Source organism: Apostichopus japonicus, chromosome 21 (assembly GCF_037975245.1).
Source record: "Apostichopus japonicus isolate 1M-3 chromosome 21, ASM3797524v1, whole genome shotgun sequence".
In the NCBI taxonomy this organism is placed as follows: Eukaryota; Metazoa; Echinodermata; class Holothuroidea; order Aspidochirotida; family Stichopodidae; genus Apostichopus; species Apostichopus japonicus.
The window spans coordinates 15,745,230-15,767,955 of record NC_092581.1 but is presented as its reverse complement, the minus strand read 5'-3'; the positions used below and the strand labels follow the sequence as shown (position 1 = coordinate 15,767,955).

Genomic DNA, 22,726 nt, shown 5'->3' with positions numbered 1-22,726 from the left:
CAAGAATAATTCTGACCTTTTTTATTTAAAAAAATTAACATAATGTTGAATAATTCTTCAATGATATAATTTACACCTATGAAATTTTGTTGTACTGTTACATTTGATTTGTTAATTTTTTACAAGTAGCTGAGGATGATATTTTTCAAGCAAAGATTTTGATCTTGTATAAACTTTAGGCACTCTATATTATCACTGGTTGAACCTCTCCCCCTTATTGGCATTCTGTCCATTCTGTGTCAATGTTGTAAAACAATGTAACTGCCAGGACATTAGTGTATGAATCAACACACATCACTGTTCACACACTATTTAGTGCAGCAAAAACATATATGTTTTTGTACCAAAAAAAGTCTCAAAGTGAAATTAGGAAAGACAAATTTTGGTTGTTACATTATATTTCATGAATAATGCAGAAATAAAATGGCTGTGTCACTGGACATTGACTTTCAAGTCCTGGATCCTGCCATTAAGACAAAAATTGAAAATACTGAACCTTTTGAAAAGTAGTGGGTAATTGTCTGTTAAATTCATCAACATGACATAAGCTTGCTTCCTTATCTCGAATCCATTGACTACTTTAACCTGTTTTTGTAAATTTGCTTTAAGCCTTAGTTTATAATAATTCCCTTTATTTCACCTTTTTTTTGTCCATCAGTACTTAGCACCTTTCCTGGACATGATCTATCTCAGTGACGAGAAGGAGAAGGTGGTTCCCCTCTTGACCTCCATCATGCATAATGTGACCCCTTATCTCAGGAACCACAGGTTTGTTGCCTCTACATAATACATTAATGGGGTTTACTCAGGCCTAATGTACGTTAGAACTATTCTGATCACAAACAGAAACCCACATCCAAACTCTGCGTAACAAATGCCACAAAAACTGGTGAACCAATTTCAGAATTCAGATGCTAGTGACCAAATCAGTTATAAATCAATATAAGACAGTAGATTTCTTGTTAGCCAAGCAATTCTGTTCATTGTTTCACTCTCCTTACCTATATTGAAGACAATAGACCTATTGTTAGCAAAGCAATTGTGATCATTGTGAAAGTGTCCTGGCCAATAATGAAGACAATAGACCTATTGTTGGCAAAATAAGATGTTTCAGTAGTTTGCTTTTGTCACCAATATTGAAGACAATATACCTAATGTTAGCAAAAATAGGATGTTTCAGTATTTTGCTTTTGTCACCAATTGTGAAGACAATAGACCTATTGTTTGCAATTAAAGTGTGATCATTGTGTCACTGACCTTACCAATAGTGCAGACAATAGACCTATTTTCAGCAAAATATATCAATTCCATTATAACTGTCTATACGGTTTGTCTTCTGTAAAGTCTGTTCATTATAGAAGACAATAGAGTTAGTATTAGCAAAGCAAGTCTGCTCATGTTTTTACTTTTTATCATCAATATTGAAGACACTAAACCTATTACTAGCAATATATTGTTTGAAATACAAATTTTCCTCTTCGTTTACAAATTAGCATAATAATACCTAACCATTTAAGACGTGCATAACAGCAATTAGCGTAGCAAACCTTAAAAGTAACATGCGGCATCATAACACAATTCTGTTACTTATTTCACTGTTGTAACCAATATTGAAGACAATGGATTTATTATGAGCTCAGCCGGTACTGTTCATTGTTGAAGACAATAGGCTCATTGTTAGCAAAACAAGATATTTCAGTTTTTGGCTTTTTGTCACCAATAGTGAAGACAATAGACCTATTGTTGGTAAAGCAAGTCTGTTCATTGTTTTCCTGTGCTAACCACTACTGATACCATCTTTCTTCCACTTCTCGCATCTCTGTGGTCACCTTTTCTTCACGTTTTCTTCCTTCCTGTATCACCTAGCACCCCAAATGTCCCAAGTTCCCGGGCTTGCACCTCGCTTCTTTCAAGTTTGAGCGGTTACCAGTATACAAGGAAGGCCTGGAAGAAGGATGCCTTTGAACTGTTCCTTGATCCGGCATTTTTTCAAATTGATGCATCATGCGTTAGGGGGTGAGTTTGTCACAAGTGACTCATATATTATTTTCATTTTGCGAGCGAAGTCAGTGTGAATATTAAATTCTTGATCTTAAAACTAATGCCACATTAGTATCCCATTACAGTCCTGTTTGATAAAGCTAACAATGCAGGCATCCCCTTACCCATCCCCCCCACCAAACAATATTCATTATTGTCAGTAAAGATGATAGTCCTGTTTGTAACCTTTGATAACTAGTTATTATGCAAAGATTAGCACTAGAGAACCCTCTCCGCCCCCCACATTTCACCCCACCCCCAACATCTGAATTTCTAGTTTAACATCCCTGCTTGTAAACCTACGATCATGTTTCCTGTTTTCTCTCATTCACAGATGGAAGGTTATTATTGATAATCTGATGACACACGACCGGACCACTTTCAAAGATCTCATGGGTGAGCTGGTGTTTTCATTTCCAGGTTTTGGGGCAGTGGGGGAAAGTAACAACTGTTTGTCATTAATGCTCAACAGATTTGAGAGGAGCATTGCTCTGTGAAAAGCTTGGCACAGAGGAAGTTACTGTTGAATGATAAAAACAAACTTAACTTCAATGTTTTTGCTATAATTTAATTCCACATTTGGATAACTGATCAGAAAATAATTAGGATACAAGTATTTCTTCTTTTTTCCCTTTAGAGGAATATTGCTCTGTGAAAAGCTTGGCACAGAGGAAGTTACTGTTGAATGATAAAAACAAACTTAACTTCAATGTTTTTGCTATAATTTAATTCCACATTTGGATAACTGATCAGAAAATAATTAGGATACAAGTATTTCTTCTTTTTTTCCCTTTAGAGGAATATTGCTCTGTGAAAAGCTTGGCACAGAGGAAGTTACTGTTGAATGATAAAAACAAACTTAACTTCAATGTTTTTGCTATAATTTAATTTCACATTTGGATAACCGATCAGAATATAATTAGGATACAAGTATTTCTTCTTTTTTTTTCCTTCCTTTTTCATAAAAAGGCTTGAACTAGTAGGTAAATGTTATTGCTGTTTAACAGTCCAGGATGACCATTAGCAGAGTTTTAGTCTTCACAAAAAAAAATGAATTCTAGTATTGTGCTTGTAGCTATTCTGCTTTTCGAGATAATCAGCTAAAAACTATGCCCGCTCTCTGAAATGTTCGTTTGAGGCTTAAAATCGATTATCGATGATTGATCAGGTGCTTGGAATCTTCCTTTAAAATTCTCTTTGGAAATTTAGATATATCAAATGTCGTAACCCAAGTGCTTAAAAAATAAATCATATGGAGAGAGATAAGACAAGACATATGTATTTTCTACCTAATGCACTGATACACTAAGACACTGATACACTAGTACACTGATACATTAATACACTGACCTCTCCATCCCTGTTCCAGCTCGTGTCGCTGCCTTTCAGAACACCTCCCTCAATCTCTTTGCGAGCAAGGAACAAGAAATGGAGCAGAGGGCGCAGTTTCTCAAGAGACTAGACTTTGCGATCTTCTGCAGCGAGATGGATCAATACACCAGGTCTTTACCCGATATTCAAGAACGACTGGCAGAAAGCCTTCGACTTGCCCAAGTCCCAGTCGTCCATGAGCAAGTATGTTCTTTGGTCGTTGCAGATATCAGTATTAGGTGGTTGACTTTTGCACAGTTCAAAGTGTATTAGTTTCATTTCTCATGAAATTTGAAATCACTTTGAATAGAAGTTTGGTTAATATTTTGATACCACATACAATATTCCATGTCTTACTGCTTGTTCTTTAGTATTTTGTTTTTCATTCATCTGTACAATTACCACAGAATTGTTTAAGAAATTTATTCAAGCAGTTTTGGGTGTTGCAAATTTCACCTCTGGTTAAATGTTTTACTTTCATTATTGGACAAGCTTAGAACCTTCCTGCTACTGCATCCCTTTATCATCAGTCTCTCCTTATGTGAGAGACTTTAAGGTCATTTGCATATATGCATTAATATTAATACGATTATGTTTGAGTTCATTTCAGAGTCATAAGTATTGCTTTTTGGAGTGTCAGCTTGTAGCACCTTTCATTAACTGAAATGAGAATATAATGTCAAAGATCACTTGACAATAACCTTTACACAGCCAGCTAGCAATGGCAATGTAGAATAGTTTCCCTAAAATCTCTCAAAACTAGATTCAGTTCACATCTGTGACATCAGAGAATGTCGTCTTCAAGGATATCGGTTGGTTTGAAATTATTTTCCACCGTTTTGTAATTCCTGAGAGATTTGTGTCAACCTCAGTATTAGACACTGACATTTAATACAGACAAGCTGCAATTTATTCTCACCTGTGATTTTCAAATGTAGAACTCACACAAGTAGAATGCATGAATGACTCACAAAATTAAAATGGTGGTACTTCCTTTTTTTTTTCTCTTTTTTTTTTGAGAAACAAATGATAAGTTTTGACAACCTGCCACAAAGTTCTTCAGGTGAATCCAAAGAATCATTAACTGTGTGGATTCTATGGTTTGTCCTGGCTGGATTATTGCCTGTTCCTGCTCCTTCCCTCTCTTTCTTGTTTATTTCTTATCTGGCCCTGTTTTCTCTCTGTCCTAGGTCTTCCTCTGTTTTCGAGTTCTTCTCCTGAGGTTTTCGCCGCATCATCTCACGGGATTATGGCCAACCATGATCTCAGAATTGGTAGGTGATATCACTTCCTGTTTGTTTGATGTTGTCTTGTCTTGTTTTTGGGGAGGGGGCGGGGGTTGGGGGTACCCTTTTTATTTTTTTGAGTTGACAAACTATTTTTATTTTTTTCATTTTTCAAATGTTCTTATTTTCACTCTTGTATGTATTTGTCAATATTATTTCTATTATTCTGATTTGATTTTTAAGTCAGTTGTATTTAAATATAACTTTGTTTTCTCGTAAGTTCCTTTTCCCTTTAAGTTGTTAAAAGAGATGAAAGTATTCATATCTTATTGAGGAACATTGTGAACATAAACACAGGCCTGATAATAAGGGGGGTGTCAGGGCAAGGGCGGCGGAAACACTTTCAATTTGGGGGGGCACCGATATCAAAGGGCACTTTGTAGAAATTCGATTGGACTGATGCAGCCTTATATTTAGTACCCTTTATAACTCTTATTGTATTATCTTATATGCGTATACACATCACTCCATCCCCCCCCCCCCTCAAGGAAAATATTCATACTAGCACTGCAATATCCAATGTGCAAATTGGGAAACAAGGAACAAGTTTTCTTTTGAGACAAAATGAGGTGAAATCATGCTAGTTGCTAATGTAGGAATCTTCCGAATTAAAGTTTATTTCTTGTCAATATCTTAACAAATTTTTTCCATTCGAAATAGCTTTGAGTTTGACCCACAGGAATTCACTAAAAGTCAGGGGCGTAGCCAGGATTTGCAAAGTTTTATGCACGACTATCTGAGCGGAGCGCCACCATTGGTTGGCGCGGAGCGTACAAGAAAATTTTTGGTTTTACAAACCCTCCCAGATGGCCGGAAACGGCCCTTCCCGAGTGTTCATTCTGGTTCACTGGCCTCTTGCTAACTTGAGACACCTCCATTTTTAGGTAGAAAAAGGGCACATTTTTAACCTGAGGAAAAGTGGGGGGGCACGTGCCCCCTGTGCCCCCCCGGTTCCGCCGCCCTTGTGTCAGGGGGATGCATACCAGGACCCTGGAGTCAATTTAGGGGCAAGGGCATATATATCAAAGAATAATGTATTTCTCATTTTTATTTTAAAGAAAAGTAATGTCACAAACCCATATCACAACTTCTAAGCACTTTTTACAGCTACAAATTAGAATTTTGGTGGAATTACTCAATTATAAAATGTCACACCCGAACAGACAACAATCGACCCAAATGGGCCAGTTTAACACCTCCTCGTCCATTTTGAAGTCCTGTATTTATAAAAAAAAATTAAAGAAAACCGCAACTCACTGAAAATCATTTCCACTCCATCTACTTTCAGGTACAAGTTTTCCTTCACTTGGAGGAACAACTAAGCTCCGCCTCCAATCAGTCTCAAGACGCGACCAAGAAATCTGCATTACGCCGTGTGGCAACGGCAGACATCGCTAGCTTCTTTACCAGCAGTAGCTCTGGGCCCAACGGCGGGGACCTGCTCCGTCATAAATCCTGGCTGGGCCTTTATCTGTCGGCCTGTAAATTACTGGACCTGGCCCTCTGTCTTCCTTCAGAGGACCTACCGCAGTTTCAAGTGTAAGTTATGCAGCAGCAGTAGTGTTAGCTTCAAAATATTTTTCCTTGCAAAATTGTTTTGTTATTTTTCCCCATCTTTTTACTCTGCATTTGGAGTATATCTAAAGGTTCAAATTCAAAACTTGCAGTCGGTATAATTTTACAGATTCAGTGTGTTTCTTATGATCCTAATTTAATTGGATAGTGAAACTACAGTCATAAAGTAGCACACAGTTCACACCCTAGATTTAGCTCTAACTTGTTTTTTTTATTCGATGTAAGTTACAGTATGCGATATACGTTATAGATCATTAAAGAAGGCATATTAAGGAAGGCTTAGAGTTGGTTCAACAGCCACTAAGTTTACTCAGTTATTTCAGCAGAGACAAATTCATGCTAAGTTCATACTGTTCCTCGACAATTATAAAATATAAGGAAGAGTTATGGGTCGACATTGTGTTATTCACTTTCATATTATAGATTGACAGATGTTTGCTCGATGATTTATGTCGCTATGGGAATGCTAAAATTATTTCCTTCTTCCTTATTACTGTCATGAACAGGTACAAATGGGCCTTTGTCGGGGAAAATCCCCAAAGCGCCTCTGAAACGCAGTTTATACCACATGTTGCAAGAGTGGCCAAACTACTACGAGCTAAAAAGGTAAACACAGTCATTCGTGTGATTTGTTTGTTACACCACTCTCAGTGTACCTTACTGACATATTATTCCTTTTATGTATAAGAGATGGTTTTTTGTCATCATAGCAGTTTCATATTTCTAAGATTGATGTACCACCTTCTTGAGGGACATCTTATTGCTACATCAGAATGAAAATTCAATAGTATCTTGTCTCATGAAAATGCCAGTGAAAGAGACCAAAGTATTTAGCAGTTTAACAAACGTGCACATTTGATAGATTATTTCTGTAAATGAACATTGAAAAACTTGACGAGAAAATTAATTCAGTCAGGTTTCCAATGTTATTTACTTCTTCTATATACTATTCTTATATATATATAGAAAGCCATATTTCTCTAGAAGTCCCTTGCCTATTGCATTCTGGGTTATATGGATTGAAATGTGATCCTGGTTCCACAGTATGCAAGGTGCTCTGGCTTCTGACTGGTACACCCTACCCCCTCCCCCCCCCCATCCCTATGCCCTCTAGGAAAGAAATAGCTTGATATGGATGACCACCAACTATTAGCTAGCACAGTTGTTAGACCACAGGACTTGTAATCATGAGGGTCACTGGTTCAAACAATGTCTCGTCAAAAAATGTTGTCTTTACTATTTTTCAAACATTTGGGAGTATCAGGTCACGGCAGGGCACATCATACAATGGTTGTGTGTCAATGGTAAAACCTGTATCTTGTTGGGAGAGTAGAAATGATAAACAAGTTTACAACACATGTATTTGTATTTATTTTGTTTTCAATCTTGGTTTGATATTTGATAAAAATATGGCATGAATCTCTTTTCTCTTTTTCTCGAACAGAACAACGGCCCACTTCAGCCTAGCATGGACCGGAGTCACATCGGCCGGCCGTACCTCTCCATGACCCAGATCAAATCGATCGACGAGCTCCTACCGTTCTTCAACAGCCTCTGCTCTCAGGATCATTCGTACAGGACGACCTCTGCCGCCGCCGCTGTGGACAGTAACGTCAAGACGGAAAAGTCGCTCCTGGAGAGTTCGCTCAGATCGGAGGAAGGCGGCCTCGCCCTCACGGACAAGGACTACATCGAACGATTAATCGAGAGAGACTTTATCGTGCCTTTATCATGAGCTTTATGACCAATTTTGTAACTTTAGCGACCCAAAATTTTGCATAATTTGTAACTAAAGTAGAGAGAGAGTGAGTGAGTGACACATGATTTTTTCTTCGATGTTGGAGATGATGCATTATCACTGGAGGTAGTTTTCTAGCTGTTTTAATTGAGAGGTAAAATACACTGTAAGTATGCACCTGAACATGTTCATGAATCACTGCTTATGTTAGAGTTAAGTGTGGTGTGTGTTAAGGGACACTTTCTAATATTAGTTTTATTGAGTTGTGGCTTTATGTCAGGTCAGAGTGATATTGGGGCCCAAGTACATCTCCGAGTGCAATTAAAGATTTACTGACCTTTCAAAGAAGGTGGAAAAATATTCTTCTTTAATCGAATGCCTTTGATGAATTTTTCTAGATTTATATTTTTAACCTAAATTTCATTCAAAACTTTCAAAAAGATTTCTTATGGACATTGAAATAAGAGTCTGGCATAATCTACATAGTGGCAAATTCTTCAACATTCTGGTGTGTAGATGATAGCATGTCTCTGGTAAGGGTTCCACACAGAGTTCCCACAGTCATGGAAAAGTCATGGAGACTAGAAAAGAAATTTACAGGCCTGAAAAAGTCATGCTGAAAGTTTGAAAAATGTCAAAAGTCAGAGAAAGGGTGGAGTTCAAAACAGGTATAAACATTTAACATTTAAACTAATCCAACATTGAATTTAAGCCATTTTCAATAAAATGAACCAAAAAGAAACTTAAGTTATTTTGTAAGAATCTGGTGCAATTATTTCATCAACATTTGGTTGCAAGGCTAATTAGGAGGTACAAAATACCTGTTTGGAGCGAGAAGATAAATGAAAAAATATTACACGGGTAACTTACTGAGACCCTTACATCCAAATTAGTTAATATCCATCTTAAATCTGCTTCAAGAGAGAATTGTTTTGGGATTTGATTTGTAAAGGTTATTTCTCGATCCAAATTGAACTGACTTAAAAAAGGGCCATGGTAGTGCTTAATGCAACTGGCTTTACAATTATAATAATATACGTTAAAAGCCTTAGTGTTGCTGGAATCGTCCCACTGCAATTGAAAATATGGCAGGATCATTTGGGGGATTTAAAAAAAGGAGTTTTTCAGTCCCTGAAGTTGGATAGAACCAAAAATGGTTAATTGGGTTGTGTGTTTCTGCAAGGGTGTTAATTTCCACTATGTAAACCTATTCTACAATCTCCCTTCCTTCCCCCCCCCCCCCCTCTTTCCTAGCCCAGCAACTCTACCATAGCTTGATCAAGTTTATCTGACTTTAAAGTTGCAGAGTCTTTGAATGATGTGTCACTCGTGCGTAAGTTTAAGACAGCTGGATAGCTTCTTGTTCTGTAACACCTTCATTCATATTTATTTTATTGATTTCTTTTCTCTCATATATTTTTGGTTAATTTTTTTTTGGGGTCCATTTGTATCACTGTGACCTCCAGGTGGGAAATATTTCAGTACTCTTGAATTATAATACGGAAAAGGATATCGTCGAAAATGGGAGTTGTGTGCGTAATTACAGGTAATTAGAAGTATCGGTGTATATAAAACATTATATTGTAGGTTTCTATTGTGATTGCAGCAATTAAAAAAATGATGAATACTTATAAGTGCAATTTTGGAAGCTGTGAAATACAACAACAAAAATACAAAAATAAGAACAAAGAAACAAAGTAAAAAAATTAAAAAGAATCAGAAATGCATAAAATTCAGAAAAGAAAAAAGGACAGCTGTAAGACAATCATCTTGATATCTTCCTGGATTAAGGGAATAAAAGCTAATGATTATTCATGATAATTGGAGCTAATGATTATTCATGAGTAATTGAAAGTGCAAGAGATACATCTCGACCGACAATATTTATTCATTCGTATATTTCCGCCTTAAAGGTGGCATGGAGACATTGTGCATTCATGATTGCAGTTGTAATGTTACTACGGGGAACGGAGGCAAATTGTTCTTCGGGACTTATTTATGGAATTTACGTGATTATTCATGACTTTAGTAACATGTTTATTCATGACGTGACTTAAGTTATGTATGGGTATGTAGTAGCAAGGTAATGTCTACAGACATTTATGCATGTCACTTGAAAATACGTCTTTATAAAGTTGTTTAAAAATGAAAGTAAGATATACTGATATAATTTTGAAAGAAAGAAAGTCTTGTAATTGGCTTGTATTTATGTGGATTGTAGTTTGCAACCCAAAATGTACAAAGAGAACTCTTACTAGTGACTTTGCATTTATTTAACCAAGAATTTACACCTGACGGCCAATTACGTCGGTAACAAAAAGAATAAATAAACACAGAACATAATTTCAAATGCTGCACAGTTTCATCTGTTATTTTATCTTCGTTTAACACCTTCTCCCGGATTTTGTGGGCAGTACTAGATCCATAATTCCTACCCTCTCCCTGACAACTTCTCTTTCCCCTCACTCCTCCCACCCACTTCTCATTCCCATCCCATCCTCCCTCCCACCCACTTTCCTCCCCAGCCAATGTTCCTTTCCCCCTTTCTCCTGCCATCTATCCTCCTTTCACCCTCTCCTCCCCAATTCACTTCACTTCCCATCCTCTTCCCTCCTCCTCCTCACTTCCCTAACCTCTCCCACCCACTCACCCCCCAGTCCACTTCCCTCCTCCCTCCCCCTCTTACCACCTTTGACGTTTCGATCAATCAACTCAGAATGGTTATGTAAAGAAATTTAGTTACAGTTTGAATCGAGAAAAGAACATTACTTTACTTATGCATACCCTGTGTGGAGTCTGTACCTTGCTACTGTCTTCATTCCTGCCTCCTGTGCTTAGATATATTCTATTTTTGTGAAGGTAGATTTGAATACCAGATGAATCGATAACCAATTTGACGTATATCTTATTCGATGTCTGTGTCCGGTATTCCAAGAAAACGGACTTAATTTGAGTAGTAGGGAAAATCTTTCGAGCAAAATAATGAGAGGATTTTGAGGTTGATAGAAAGGAGACTGAATTTATGTGATGGAATAAGTAGTAACTTGGGGCTTTTTTTATTGTTTCTCAGTATTTAGAAGAAGGAAGTTAGAATGGTCGTCAAACCACCACATCCTTGCAGGAACTCTGGACATATGCCAATCTGATGTAATATTGTAGAACGGAGTCTTCCGTGGATTTGGTAATCCTGTCAATTATGGGGTACTGCTGTGATCTTCCAGTGGTTTCGAATAAACGTCGTCGGCCGTGGATGCTGAAGGGGACAAACTAAAACGAATGACAGCGAATGACAATTGACTTTGTACAGGGTTAATTATCATTTGCGAATGACAGCGAATGACAACGAATGACAACGAAGGACAGTGTTGAGTGGAGAATGAACGATTAACGGAGTGGAGTAAATGCGGTTATTGATTTTCTGCGCAAAAATGATTTGAGGAAAATCGCATCACGTGGTTGCAGGGTTTTGGTGTAATTTACGGATAGAAACCACATTGCGCTTGAGTGCTGTGCTTTTTACCTCTGTAGATTTATATAAAAAAGATAACTGAAGCCGTTTCAAGATTATATAGTATTGTTAGTTTCTAACAATTAATATCGGAAAAAATGACGTTAAGTTTACTTTTTAAAATCAGACTTACAATTTCGCTTACTATAAGGTGCGTTTTTATCTTGTCCGTACTTTACTAGATCTAGATACCCACGAAGGCTGAACTGTGATATCCGGTTGAAGCTAATGTCTGTGCTGTCATTACTGTCATTCGTTTTAGTCAAGGCATTTTTTTAGTGTGTACAACATATTGTCATTCGTTATGTGTAACGCAGTTTTCATTCGTTTTAGTAACACCCTGCTGAAGACCCCCCCCCCCATATCCTTGACCCTCTTTCTCTTTCTCAGAAGAAATGTTTGAAAGGAGTAGCCTACATTCCATGCGATCTAAATGAGTACATTGATTAGGGAATCGTGCTTTTCAATTTTGAGATGGTGAACCAATCAATCCCAACCATTGCTAAGCCCATGATATCAACGAACCCACTCCACCCCCAGGTGTGCACTTACCTCCATTTGACAAGTTGCACCGTATGAAGTAAGGTAATAGCAATGAAGCCTACGTGGCTATGAACTAACACCATATTTAACAATCTGTCACCCCCATCGCACTCCCACTCGCCTTTTTCTGGTTGTGCTATATGCAAATGAGGTCCAATAAAGTGAATAACAACAAGATCTGCTCCTTCGGGATCATCCTAATTCATACCGTCCTAACCCTCACCCCGCCCCCCCCCCCGCCCGGTTCACCCACACAACGTGCCCATCTCTCTTTCCTGATCATATGTATGATACACATTGGTAAATTGCATAACTTCAAGATTATCATGCTACCCCACCCAGCCCCCAACTCTTTGCAAATAATATTGTTGTCAACACCTAGTGCATGAGGTACAAGGAAGTGGCACACCGTGCCAAATATCTTTATATCGCCCTGTTATATCGTTCTATGTTGGTTTTCTACAGGGAATTTTTCATGAAACTCCCTGATTTCTCATATGCTGAGAAGGTCAACAGTTAATAGCTTTTGGATCAAGTTCCTGCACATGTGACGCTGATAAACGAACCTTTAAATACCTCTCTCCACCTCTTTCGCTATGCAGACCGTTTAAAGCTGCAATCTGGGGTCTATTTGGTTTGACAACATTCGACCGTTTGGGACGATGATGGGGATAACTTTGGTACTTGAAATGATATCGTCGCTTGTAATTAGTCAAAGTTCGAAAGTTTGTGAATGAAAGAATCGAAAGTGTCCTTTAGCTTAATAGGATACAAATTATGCCAATTGGCTAGTACCAATATTTGAAGAAACCAAATAGTTTGCTTACCGTTTCAACATAAATCTCTGGGGCTAAATGGTGGCGGAATTCGTGAATCTTACTAAACTTAGTCAGAAACGTATATTAAAGCAGGGCCAGGCACGCACTTGATTTGGCAGGCGCGACGATGAAATTTCATTTGTACACAAACCAAGTGCCGCAACGCTTAGGAATGTACCCAACACTCGTAACAGTCCGTCCCTTAAAGGTAGTCTGTATTGGCCCCAACTTATAGTGTGCTAAAATTGCCAGATATTTTAAAAAAAAGTACTTTCCTGGAGGTATTTACTCTCCAAATTGTTCTCATACACTCTAGATGAACACACAATATTATTGGATGTCCCGGTGTGGTAAATTTCCTACAGGTTGGTAATAAAAACAGTTATAGAACTTGACATAAGGTGACCATATTTCTAAAATCCGGCATATTTGGCGTCAATACAGCAAACCTTTAATAGGGTTTTGAATGCTTTTCCGCGGGGAGCAGATAAATTTGCTCGAGGACCATACTTTGCAACATGTGTTTTCAAGTATAACAACACAATATAAAATGCAACTTCTTAATTCATTCTCTGAGAGTTATTTCCCTGACATGATGACTACCGTTTTGAGACGTAAATTTCCCGGCAACCAAAGAGTTGCACGTACCCCTATACAAAACTTGAGCTCCAAACAGAGCGAAAACATCCTCTGTTTTTAGCGGATGACGTTTCTATGACACCCAACGACCTCTTCGTTAAGGGTGAAATTCACTCCTCACAATAAGAGTGAGTCATCCTGGCCACTATCAAAGATTTGATTTTTTTTCACTCTTTATAAATTAAGAATGCAGCTTTAATGCAATATGATCAACATCTCGACATTTTCCCGACCCCACTAACCTTTTACCAGCCAACTAATACCGGATAGGACAGATTTACAAAATCGGTGCATAATAGTCATATAAATATCGCACTGCGTCAACAATGTTCACCCACTCGTTCCGTCGACATAAACTAGAGCACAAGCCTATATTCTATAGTATATATGGTAAAGCAGCATTCGTCAGACTTCCCATCATCGAAATACGGAGGGTGAAGTCATCGTTTATGTCAACAAGATTTATACTTTCATCACATAGAAGACAGGCCGAATCCATCAGTGGTACACCATGGCAGGAGTACCGCTCTGTTTACTAGGAACAGTCGGCGTGTTTATGATGTTCTTGAGCTTGGCCCCTGCAATTAATGGCGAACTCGCCGAAGAAGGGAAAACTCGAGATAGAGTCGTAAGTGTCAATTCATAGTTTCGTTGCTGTTGGGTTTAAAGGATGCCAATCCATTTTCCTTTTTTTGGCTTTTCTTTCTGATTTTGGTATTCGTAATCTTTTCACTTTGTTAAATCGATGAATTGACATAACCCAGGGTTGCTGATGGTGACTGCTTACAGGCAAAAGGAGGGCAGCTCTATTGGTCAATGTATTTAATTATGTGGGACATGGCGGCCTTTGCCTTCCCTTTGAAAGAAGCTCCGACTTGTAGGCCCAGATCGATGCACAGGAGGTAGTGCCCCTTCGTGCAGATTACTGTGCCCAAACCAGGGGTGTTACTAAAATGAATGACAATTGCGTTACACATAACGAATGACAATAATTATGTTGTACACAATAAAAATTTGCGTTGACTAAAACGAATGACAGTGAATGATAGCACAGACATTTGCTTCAACCGGATATCACAGTTCAGACTTCGTGGGTATATTAAAGCCACGCAAACCGAGTGGACGCGAAGTGCGTGCTTTACAGATCTAGTAAAGTACGGACAAGGTACAAACGCACCTTAGGCCTATAGTAAGCGAAATTGTAAGTCTGATTTTAGAAAGGAAATTTAACGTCATTTTTTCGATATTAATTGTTAGAAACTAACAATACTATATTCTTTAAATGGCTAAAAATTTCAGGAAGATCCATTATATTGGACATTTCTATGGAAAAAAAAAAAAAATTTTTAATTCTTTTTTTAGAGGGGGTGGGTGCAGAAGGGACTGGAAAAGGAGAAACTTTGCGCCAGTTATGGAGCTACTCTGTAACAGTGGCGTAAAGAGGGGGACAAGGGCGCAAAAACTTTCCCTGTGGTTTCTATCCGTAAATTACACCAAAACCCTGCAACCACGTAACATGCGATTTTCCTCAAATCATTTCTGCGCAGAAAACCAATCAGCGCATTTACTCCACTCCTTTAATCATTCTTTCTCTTCTCACCACCGTCCTTCGTTGTCATTCGTTGTCATTCGCTGTCATTCGCTGTCATTCGCGAATGATAATTAACCTTGTACAATAAGGTGACCAGACGTCCCCGATTTTCGGGGACAGTCCCCGATTACAGTGTGCTGTCCCCGATGAATAAGTGTCCCCGAAAATGTCCCCGACTCGTCAAAATGTTCAGGAATTTCGAAAATATCCCACATTATTAGTAAAATAATTGTAAAATCAAAATTTAGTCAAGTGTGCAGTCGCAGAACGGAACTTATAACCAGTATTTCAGGTGGGCCAGTGTAAAGTGGAAACACTGTTAAAATATGCTAGATCGATCTAGCCTAGCACTCTTTCGACCGTATATAATTGGCAACTACGGCGACACAACGACACTTATAGTGTTAGCATGAGTGACTCACGAGCTCTTAAAGAGGCACGTAAAGTAAGGGAATTTCATCTAAGAAAAAGCTACATTTTTGGAAATAAAATTGATTTAAAAAGTGCTTCTAAGTATCACCATTTTACATCTAAGCACCTTAGGAACTTGAACATTTTCCAAAGGGGAAGGGGACACCCCCTCCCCTTAGACCCCTCCCCCATATCAGTCACGCAATAAATGTCCCTGATTCCAGTCAGGAAAATATGGTAACCTTACTGTACAAAGTCAATTGTCATTCGGTCATTCGCTGTCATTCGTTTTAGTTTGTCCTCAAACCAGGCCCCTCATCTGTGTCACCGTCATGTGAACAAAACCTGTGAACAAAACCAGAACCAAGCTATAAGACACGAAAATTGTGCCCGTTATTAAATTGTTGGTGCCCCTGTAGGTCATAACTCCTAACCGGTATGATAGTAACATTGCAAGAATATTTTAAGTTTGTTATGTTCTTATTCTAATAGTACTTTGCAACGAAAGTACTTTCGATAGAACTTGACTCGTCATGTGAATCTGAAATAATCTTGCAAACAGATTAAAACCAAGTTATCTTTTTAGTTATGCAACCTTCTTTTTTGGGGGGGGGGTGGCAATGTCTGACCGGGAGAGGGTGAGATATTGTTGTTTGGGTGAGGGAATATAAATACAAATGTTGCTCTCATTTTTACTACATTCGTGTAATGCAAGTATGCAGTTTTAGCGTGTTATTAAATGGAAGCCATTTTGAAAGAAAGTTTGTTTTTTGCTGGGAGGGGTTGCGGGGAGTGTAGGGCATGGGCGCGTGCCCAGTATGCCCCTCCCTTCGTGGTTACGGTCCTGCCTTCGGGCATCTTTTGTTTTCTCTCATCCGTCACTTATTAGTATTAGTCTATCAACCAAGACGCTTTAGATAAAAAAAAAAGACGTTGGATTATCATTGTTTAACTTTCTCTTAACTTTGCGTGAAAATCCGATTGAGCTTACTATCTCCGCTCATTTTATGACTGTTTATTTCATTGTGAAAGTCGTTAGTATATTTGTCTGTAGTTTATTATTTTCTTCTTCACTATTGTTCTCTTGAAATCATTTACTAGGAGGATTGCTTGGAATTTCACAGAAGCGTACAGAATTTCAAGGGCGTAGGAACCGGGGTGAACCCCAGTGAAAAAATATGGGGGGGCGGAAGTATCGTTCCGCCCCCCCGCTCCGCAAGTCAGAAAACCCCTTTTTCATTTCCAAATGAGAAAAAAATCTCATTTGAAGCACCAAATTGCATCTAAGGCCAGGTGAAAATGCAAAATTCTTTACAAAATGGAGTGGGTGTTGAAGCAGGTGCGTATCCAGGGGGGGCGTTGGGGGCGCGCGCGCCCCCCCCGGGTAAGAAAAAGAGAAGAGAAAAAAAGAGAAGAGAAAAGGAAAAAAGAGGGGGGAAAAGAGGAGAAGGAGAGGAAGGAAGGGAAAAGAAAAAGAAGAAAGAGAGAAAAAGGAGAAAAAGAGGGAGTAAACGCAAAACGCGAAGACACCGGGAAGAGAAAGAGGAACAGTGACATCATTACAGTGCTGAAGGGTAGCCAGTGACGGATCAATGATTTCGTAAAAGTGTGACTCACCCTACCCCTTACACCGACAACTCCATTTTTTGACGTTTCCATTTTCCTCTTTCACTAATGATCTATATATATACTATATATGGTCTATCATAACGCGTGTGTAGAATTGTGCTATGAAACCAACTGTGGCTGGTCTCGAACTCGACCGTGTCGTCGGGGAACATGACGCATTTTGGGATGGGGGCGACCGCCCGCCCCCCCCCCCATTCAGCATTTTTTAAATGATATCGCTAAGTAATTTCAAAATAGAAAGTGCTTAGAGGCAACTTACAAGGCCTGGGAAGTGTCATTTCCAGCGATCTGGGAGACATTTTCGGCCGAAATTTGCTTGTACGCTTCGCGCTAACAAATGGTCCTGAGTAGTGCCATTTCCAGCGATCTGGGAGGCATTTTCGGCCAAAATTTTCTTGTACGCTTCGCGCCAACCTATGGTGGCGCTACGCTTAGATAATTTGCCTACAGGCTTCGCCTCTCCCTTGGCAAATTCCTCGCTACGCGCCTGTTCGAATTTGTAACGCAAACAGCAGATATCACATCATATCAGTGAGCATGAAAATGGCGTTCCAGGATGAAAAGCCTCAAAACTGTCCGACTTGCCTGAAAAAATAACCAAAAATTTTCGCGCGCGAAGCGCGCGTTCAACGCGTTCATGTCAATATCATACAAGCAAGCATCGGTTATTACATCGCATGCCATCATGTACCTTACGGTCCGTTCAAATTGCGCAGTATACCGCGGGATGCTAATGTAGACAACGACATGTCTCATGTAGATGGAGAAAAAGCATGGAGGTCCAATTATGTCAAAACTCTCTTTTACATTAGTAATGGCGAATTAGGGCCTGCACCCCCGCCGCGCAGTGGCGGAGCGTCCATATGGTCAGGGGGCGGATGCCCCCCCTGACGGACTCAAATGGACTGCTGGCGCCTTTTTCAGCTCTTAAGCACTTTTTAATTATTCTAGATTATTGACTTTTTTATTGCGCTCTCATCTACTTATTGACATTTCTCACATTTTGTTGGTGTAATTTGGCGATGACACCTTATTCTTCCTTTATCTGCAAATTAGCCAGGCCCGGAAAGGGTCATTTTTTGCGATCTAGGGAGTATCTTCACTCAAAATTTTTCTGTACGCTACGCGCCAACCAGTGGTGGCGCTCCGCTTAGATAGTGTCGAAAGCGCCCCTTCAGACCATTCTCGCCCGCACTCCTGACCAATACCCCTAGCTCCGCCACTGCCGCCGCGCCTCCTACGCCTATGTGTGTAGTGTTCGGTTTCGGAAATATCTGCTATTTTTTCATTTCCTTCAACCAAGTTTTATAATAGCCGTTATAACAGGTTTTAATATTTGTACACCAATAAATTAACTGTGTCGGAATTTTAGAAAATTTCTGACCAATATTCTACATCACACTTCCCTCTACTCGTGCAATTTTGACCGGTATGTTAGGGGTTGAAGGAAGTTTTTTCTATATTGGTTGTCCATAGATGAAATTTTGTACAAGATTATGGGTATGTTTTGAAGTGAGTTTATTCACGAGAAATGGGAATTTTCAAATTCTGAACAAATATGGGGCTTAAAACCTTGAAAAGTGGGGCTGACGGGTATTGTGGGCCGCGACGTAGAATCACCTACAAAAGCAAAGACCCACAGTAGATGCGATCAGGTCGAACATGATGTGTGCCGGGTTGACAATCTTCAAAAAGGTTATGGATGGAAAAAAAAAAACTATTAGGAAATACTTGGTTCTCAGGCAAAAAGTGTACATCTGGTTGGTCATTTCAAGCCCGAGAAGTGCCGTTTCCGGTGATCTGGGGGGTTTCAAAACAAGAAATTTTCTTGTACGCTGCGCGCCAACCGATGGTGGCGCTCCGCTTAGATAGTAATTCGCGCCCCCCCCCCCCCCGGGTTTGAAAATCCTGGATACGCGCCTGTGAAGTGTGCTATATTGCACCAAATTGCATCTGAGGCCACCTGGAAATGCAAAAAAATTCAAAAGGGGAGGGGGACACCCCCTCCCCTTAGACCCCTCCCCCAGGCCGGCCATCATTCTTCAGCCCCCCACTCAAAAGTACCTTCCTACGCCACTGAAGAATTTAGATAGTATAGCTTAATGATTCAGTAGTTTGTTCTGCGTATCTGAAGGCAAAAAGTATTAAATGACGAACTGGGAAAGATAATTTTATTACGTACGTACGTGATAATTTTACGTTCTCTTCTTAAGAAGTAGCAGTACGTACATGCTGTAACATTATTGGCCTACAGGCAAGATACGTGCATGTGCGTACACTGGCGGATCCAAGGGGGGGCCAAGGGGGGCCATGCCCCCCCCCCCCCCAAAGGTGAGCCAAAAAATGTTTCCGAACATCCGCTAAATCATATGATTGGAAATTTAAAAAATCGAGAGGAATAGCAGTGGTAGACTAGTCTAAATCTTTTCGTTTTCTGGTTTAAAATTAAATGCAGAGCTCCCAACTGACCCGCAATTCGCGGGAATTAGACCCGCATTCTAACACCCAAACCCGCTGACCCGCACAAGCGTCCGAAAAAACCGCATTGTAATTGTCAAGTATACATAAAAATATTTGCATCGAATTTTGACTTAGCAACCATCATTTCTTTAGCATTTAGCATAATAGAGTATAAAACCTCCTTTACAGCATCATTTGAACCTCAAATTAGCCTATAATTCTTTTCATTGGGGCGAGCAGCGAACATTTTCATGACACGGGAAAGAATGAATTATCACCTACTATTCAATTTATTGATGTTACACACAAAAAAATGCATATTTCTCAGAAAATTATGGGTGACAAAAGCCTTTCTAAGTGCCACCATTTTACATGTAGGCATCACCAGGATTCCAAAAAAATTCAAAAGGGGAGGGGGACACCCCCTCCCCTTATACCCCTCCCCCAGGACGGCGATTCGTGGCATGGACCAGCATTTGCCTTCTCAAGAGTTGGGAGCTATGTAGATGTATGAGCATGAGGATTTACAGTTTAACACCATTTTGCAGTTACAGGCTGGTTGTAAGAAATTTATAACCTATGAGAAATAAAATTTCTTGAGAAAGATGATCCCAACTTTGTTTTATAAATATTTTAGAAAATTACACCTGGGAAACATTTTTTTTAGAAGTAAATTAACATCACCATTGTACACTTTTGTCGCACCAAATTGCATCTGAGGGCATTCAGCAACAGAAAATTTTCCAAAGGGGAGGGGGATCCCCTGCCCTTAGACCCCTCCCCCATATCACTCTAATGCCACTTTGGCCCCTCCCAAACAAAGGCCCTGGATCCGCCAGTGTGTACGTAACGTATACGGTTTTGCTATAGCCTATTATAATATAATAACACTTCTCGTTCACTGTACCTCGCATGTATCAATCATCCAACCACAGAAGTCAAGCATAGTATAACGATTAAATATGCCGGACAAGTTCATGCCTCTTCATCTTTGAAATGAAAAAGTATGCAGTATATCGTTAGACAATGTTACGAGGGACAAGTGTTAACGTACGTAGGCTATATCACGTAATTAAAACACGCAAGTATGTACACAGGCCTACATTGGTTATAATTATTACGTACTTATTATTACGTACGTACGTGATAATCATAACGTCCATACGTAGTCATTATCACGTTCATACGTCATACATATCACATACGTACGTAATACCTATCACGTACGTACGTGATAATATTACGTACGTATACGTAATAATATTTTTTACCATGTCCTCTCTAGAGCCTCGTATAAATGAATACTGAAAGAGGTAAGAAATTATTGGCCAGAAATTATTAGCCTCGAACCAGCGACCTTTGACCTTCAAAATATTAGTAACTTAAAGCAGATATTATCAAGATTTTTCTTATTATTGTCATATTTCTTTTGACAGACGGTTCAACGAGGTTTTCTAGGCCGTGATCGGAGACGCAGACAGGCGTCACTGGATTGGTTTCGGACTGGTGGCAACGATGGTAGCAGCAGCGACAGCAGTTCATCTGAAAATAACTTTTGGTGGCATAATAATATGGAAGAACTAGGTAATGACTGGGAGCCAGATACATCGAGTTCAGTGGCGATTTCCTCAGACAACCCCGCCGCGTTGTCCGGCGATTGGGCCAACCGTTGGCACCAGTGGTTTATGCGAACACTGGAAGCCTTTCAGCCTAATTCTCCAGTCAATGACACACTAGGCATACAGCCATCTGAATCTAGAAGCAAACGACAAATTGAAAGAGGCAGAGGTACAAATGGTGGAACAGGAACGAGAAGAGGGGAGAATGATGGTCAAGATGGACAACCAGGCCAAAATGGAGGACGTGGAGGGGCTGGTGGAAGAGGAGGTAATGGAGGAGGGGCAGGTGGTAGAGGAGGTAATGGGGGAGGGGCAGGTGGTAGAGGAGGAAGTGGGACAGAAAGCAGAAGGCAAAGTAAAACTGCAAATGAAAGAATTGCCTATGGTGGTGGAAGAAGATTGCCAAATGGAGGTTATGAAGGATATGGTCGTTGGGGAGATTTTTATGGCGGTGGTTACATAGATTCTGAAGGTGCGTATGGTTGGGGTGGACGTACAAGGGATGGTGGCGGTGGTGGTGGTCGGGGTCATGGAGGAGGGGCAGGTGGAAGAGGAGGTACTGGGGGAGGGGCAGGTGGTAGAGGAGGTAGTGGGACAGAAAACAGAAGGCAAAGTAAGAAAGCAAATGAAAGAATTACCTATGGTGGTGGAAGAAGATTGCCGAATGGAGGTTATGAAGGATATGGTCGTTGGGGAGATTTTTATGGTGGTGGTTACATAGATTCTGAAGGTGCGCATGGTTGGGGTGGACGTACAAGGGATGGTGGCGGCGGTGGTGGTGGTTGGGGTCATGGAGGTGGTTGGGGATGGGGATGGGGAGGAGGACGAGGAGGACGAGGAGGAGGAGGTGGTGGAGGAGGAGGAGGGGGAGGAGGAGGTGGTGGGGGAGGAGGAGGGAGAGGAGGGGGAGGAGGGAGAGGAGGGAGTGGAGGGCGAGGAGGTGGTGGAGAATGGTCAAGCGATTGGTTGTCTTACTAATAGTGGCTAATGACATGGTGGATAACATAATGACACATGCACTTTACATGATTATTGGTCTTAAAGCCACAGGTTATCTACCAACTGAGGAATGTTTTAATAAATATAAATCAACATTTCAAAATATATCAACAAGAAGACATGGTTAGCTGAACAAATATTATTCTGCACTATATAAATTCATTTTGTTTTTTACATTTGTCCAAACTAGTAACATCATATGCAGGCGCGTATCCAGGATTTTCTAACCTGCGGGCGCGAATTACTATCTAAGCGGAGCGCCACCATCGGTTGGCGCGGAGCGTACAAGAAAATTTCTGGTTTTGATACCCCCCAGATCACCGGAAATGGCACTTCTCGGGCTTGAAAATGAGCAACCAGATGTACACTTTTGCCTGAGAACCAAGTATTTCCCAAAAGTTTTTTTCCATCCATTATAACCTTTTTGAAGATTGTCACTATGCAGTCACACATCATCTTCGAACTCATTGCATGTCCTATGGATCATTGCTTTTGTAGG

At 39.9% G+C, this 22,726-nt stretch overlaps 2 protein-coding genes across 7 annotated transcripts in view; both read left to right on the top strand.

Moving 5' to 3' along the window:
* Positions 1 to 10,360, top strand: part of LOC139963165 (protein DOP1A-like) — a 65,222-nt gene extending 54,862 nt beyond the window's left edge. For all 6 annotated transcript variants that reach the window (XM_071963714.1, XM_071963712.1, XM_071963713.1 and 3 more), the window contains 8 exons: positions 659 to 768; positions 1,867 to 2,016; positions 2,375 to 2,436; positions 3,410 to 3,615; positions 4,602 to 4,685; positions 5,986 to 6,236; positions 6,779 to 6,878; positions 7,717 to 10,360. In XM_071963714.1, coding sequence (XP_071819815.1) covers positions 659 to 768; positions 1,867 to 2,016; positions 2,375 to 2,436; positions 3,410 to 3,615; positions 4,602 to 4,685; positions 5,986 to 6,236; positions 6,779 to 6,878; positions 7,717 to 8,007 — 1,254 coding nt within the window. In that variant the 3' untranslated portion in view covers positions 8,008 to 10,360. The remainder of the gene's footprint in view (positions 1 to 658; positions 769 to 1,866; positions 2,017 to 2,374; positions 2,437 to 3,409; positions 3,616 to 4,601; positions 4,686 to 5,985; positions 6,237 to 6,778; positions 6,879 to 7,716) is intronic.
* Positions 10,361 to 13,836: 3,476 nt separating this feature from the next.
* On the top strand, positions 13,837 to 22,429 carry LOC139962563 (uncharacterized). Its single transcript, XM_071962676.1, has 2 exons — positions 13,837 to 14,146; positions 21,046 to 22,429. Exons 1-2 carry the CDS (start codon positions 14,030 to 14,032, stop codon positions 22,204 to 22,206), a joined length of 1,278 nt encoding a protein of 425 aa, XP_071818777.1. The 5' UTR covers positions 13,837 to 14,029; the 3' UTR covers positions 22,207 to 22,429.
* Positions 22,430 to 22,726: the final 297 nt, after the last annotated feature.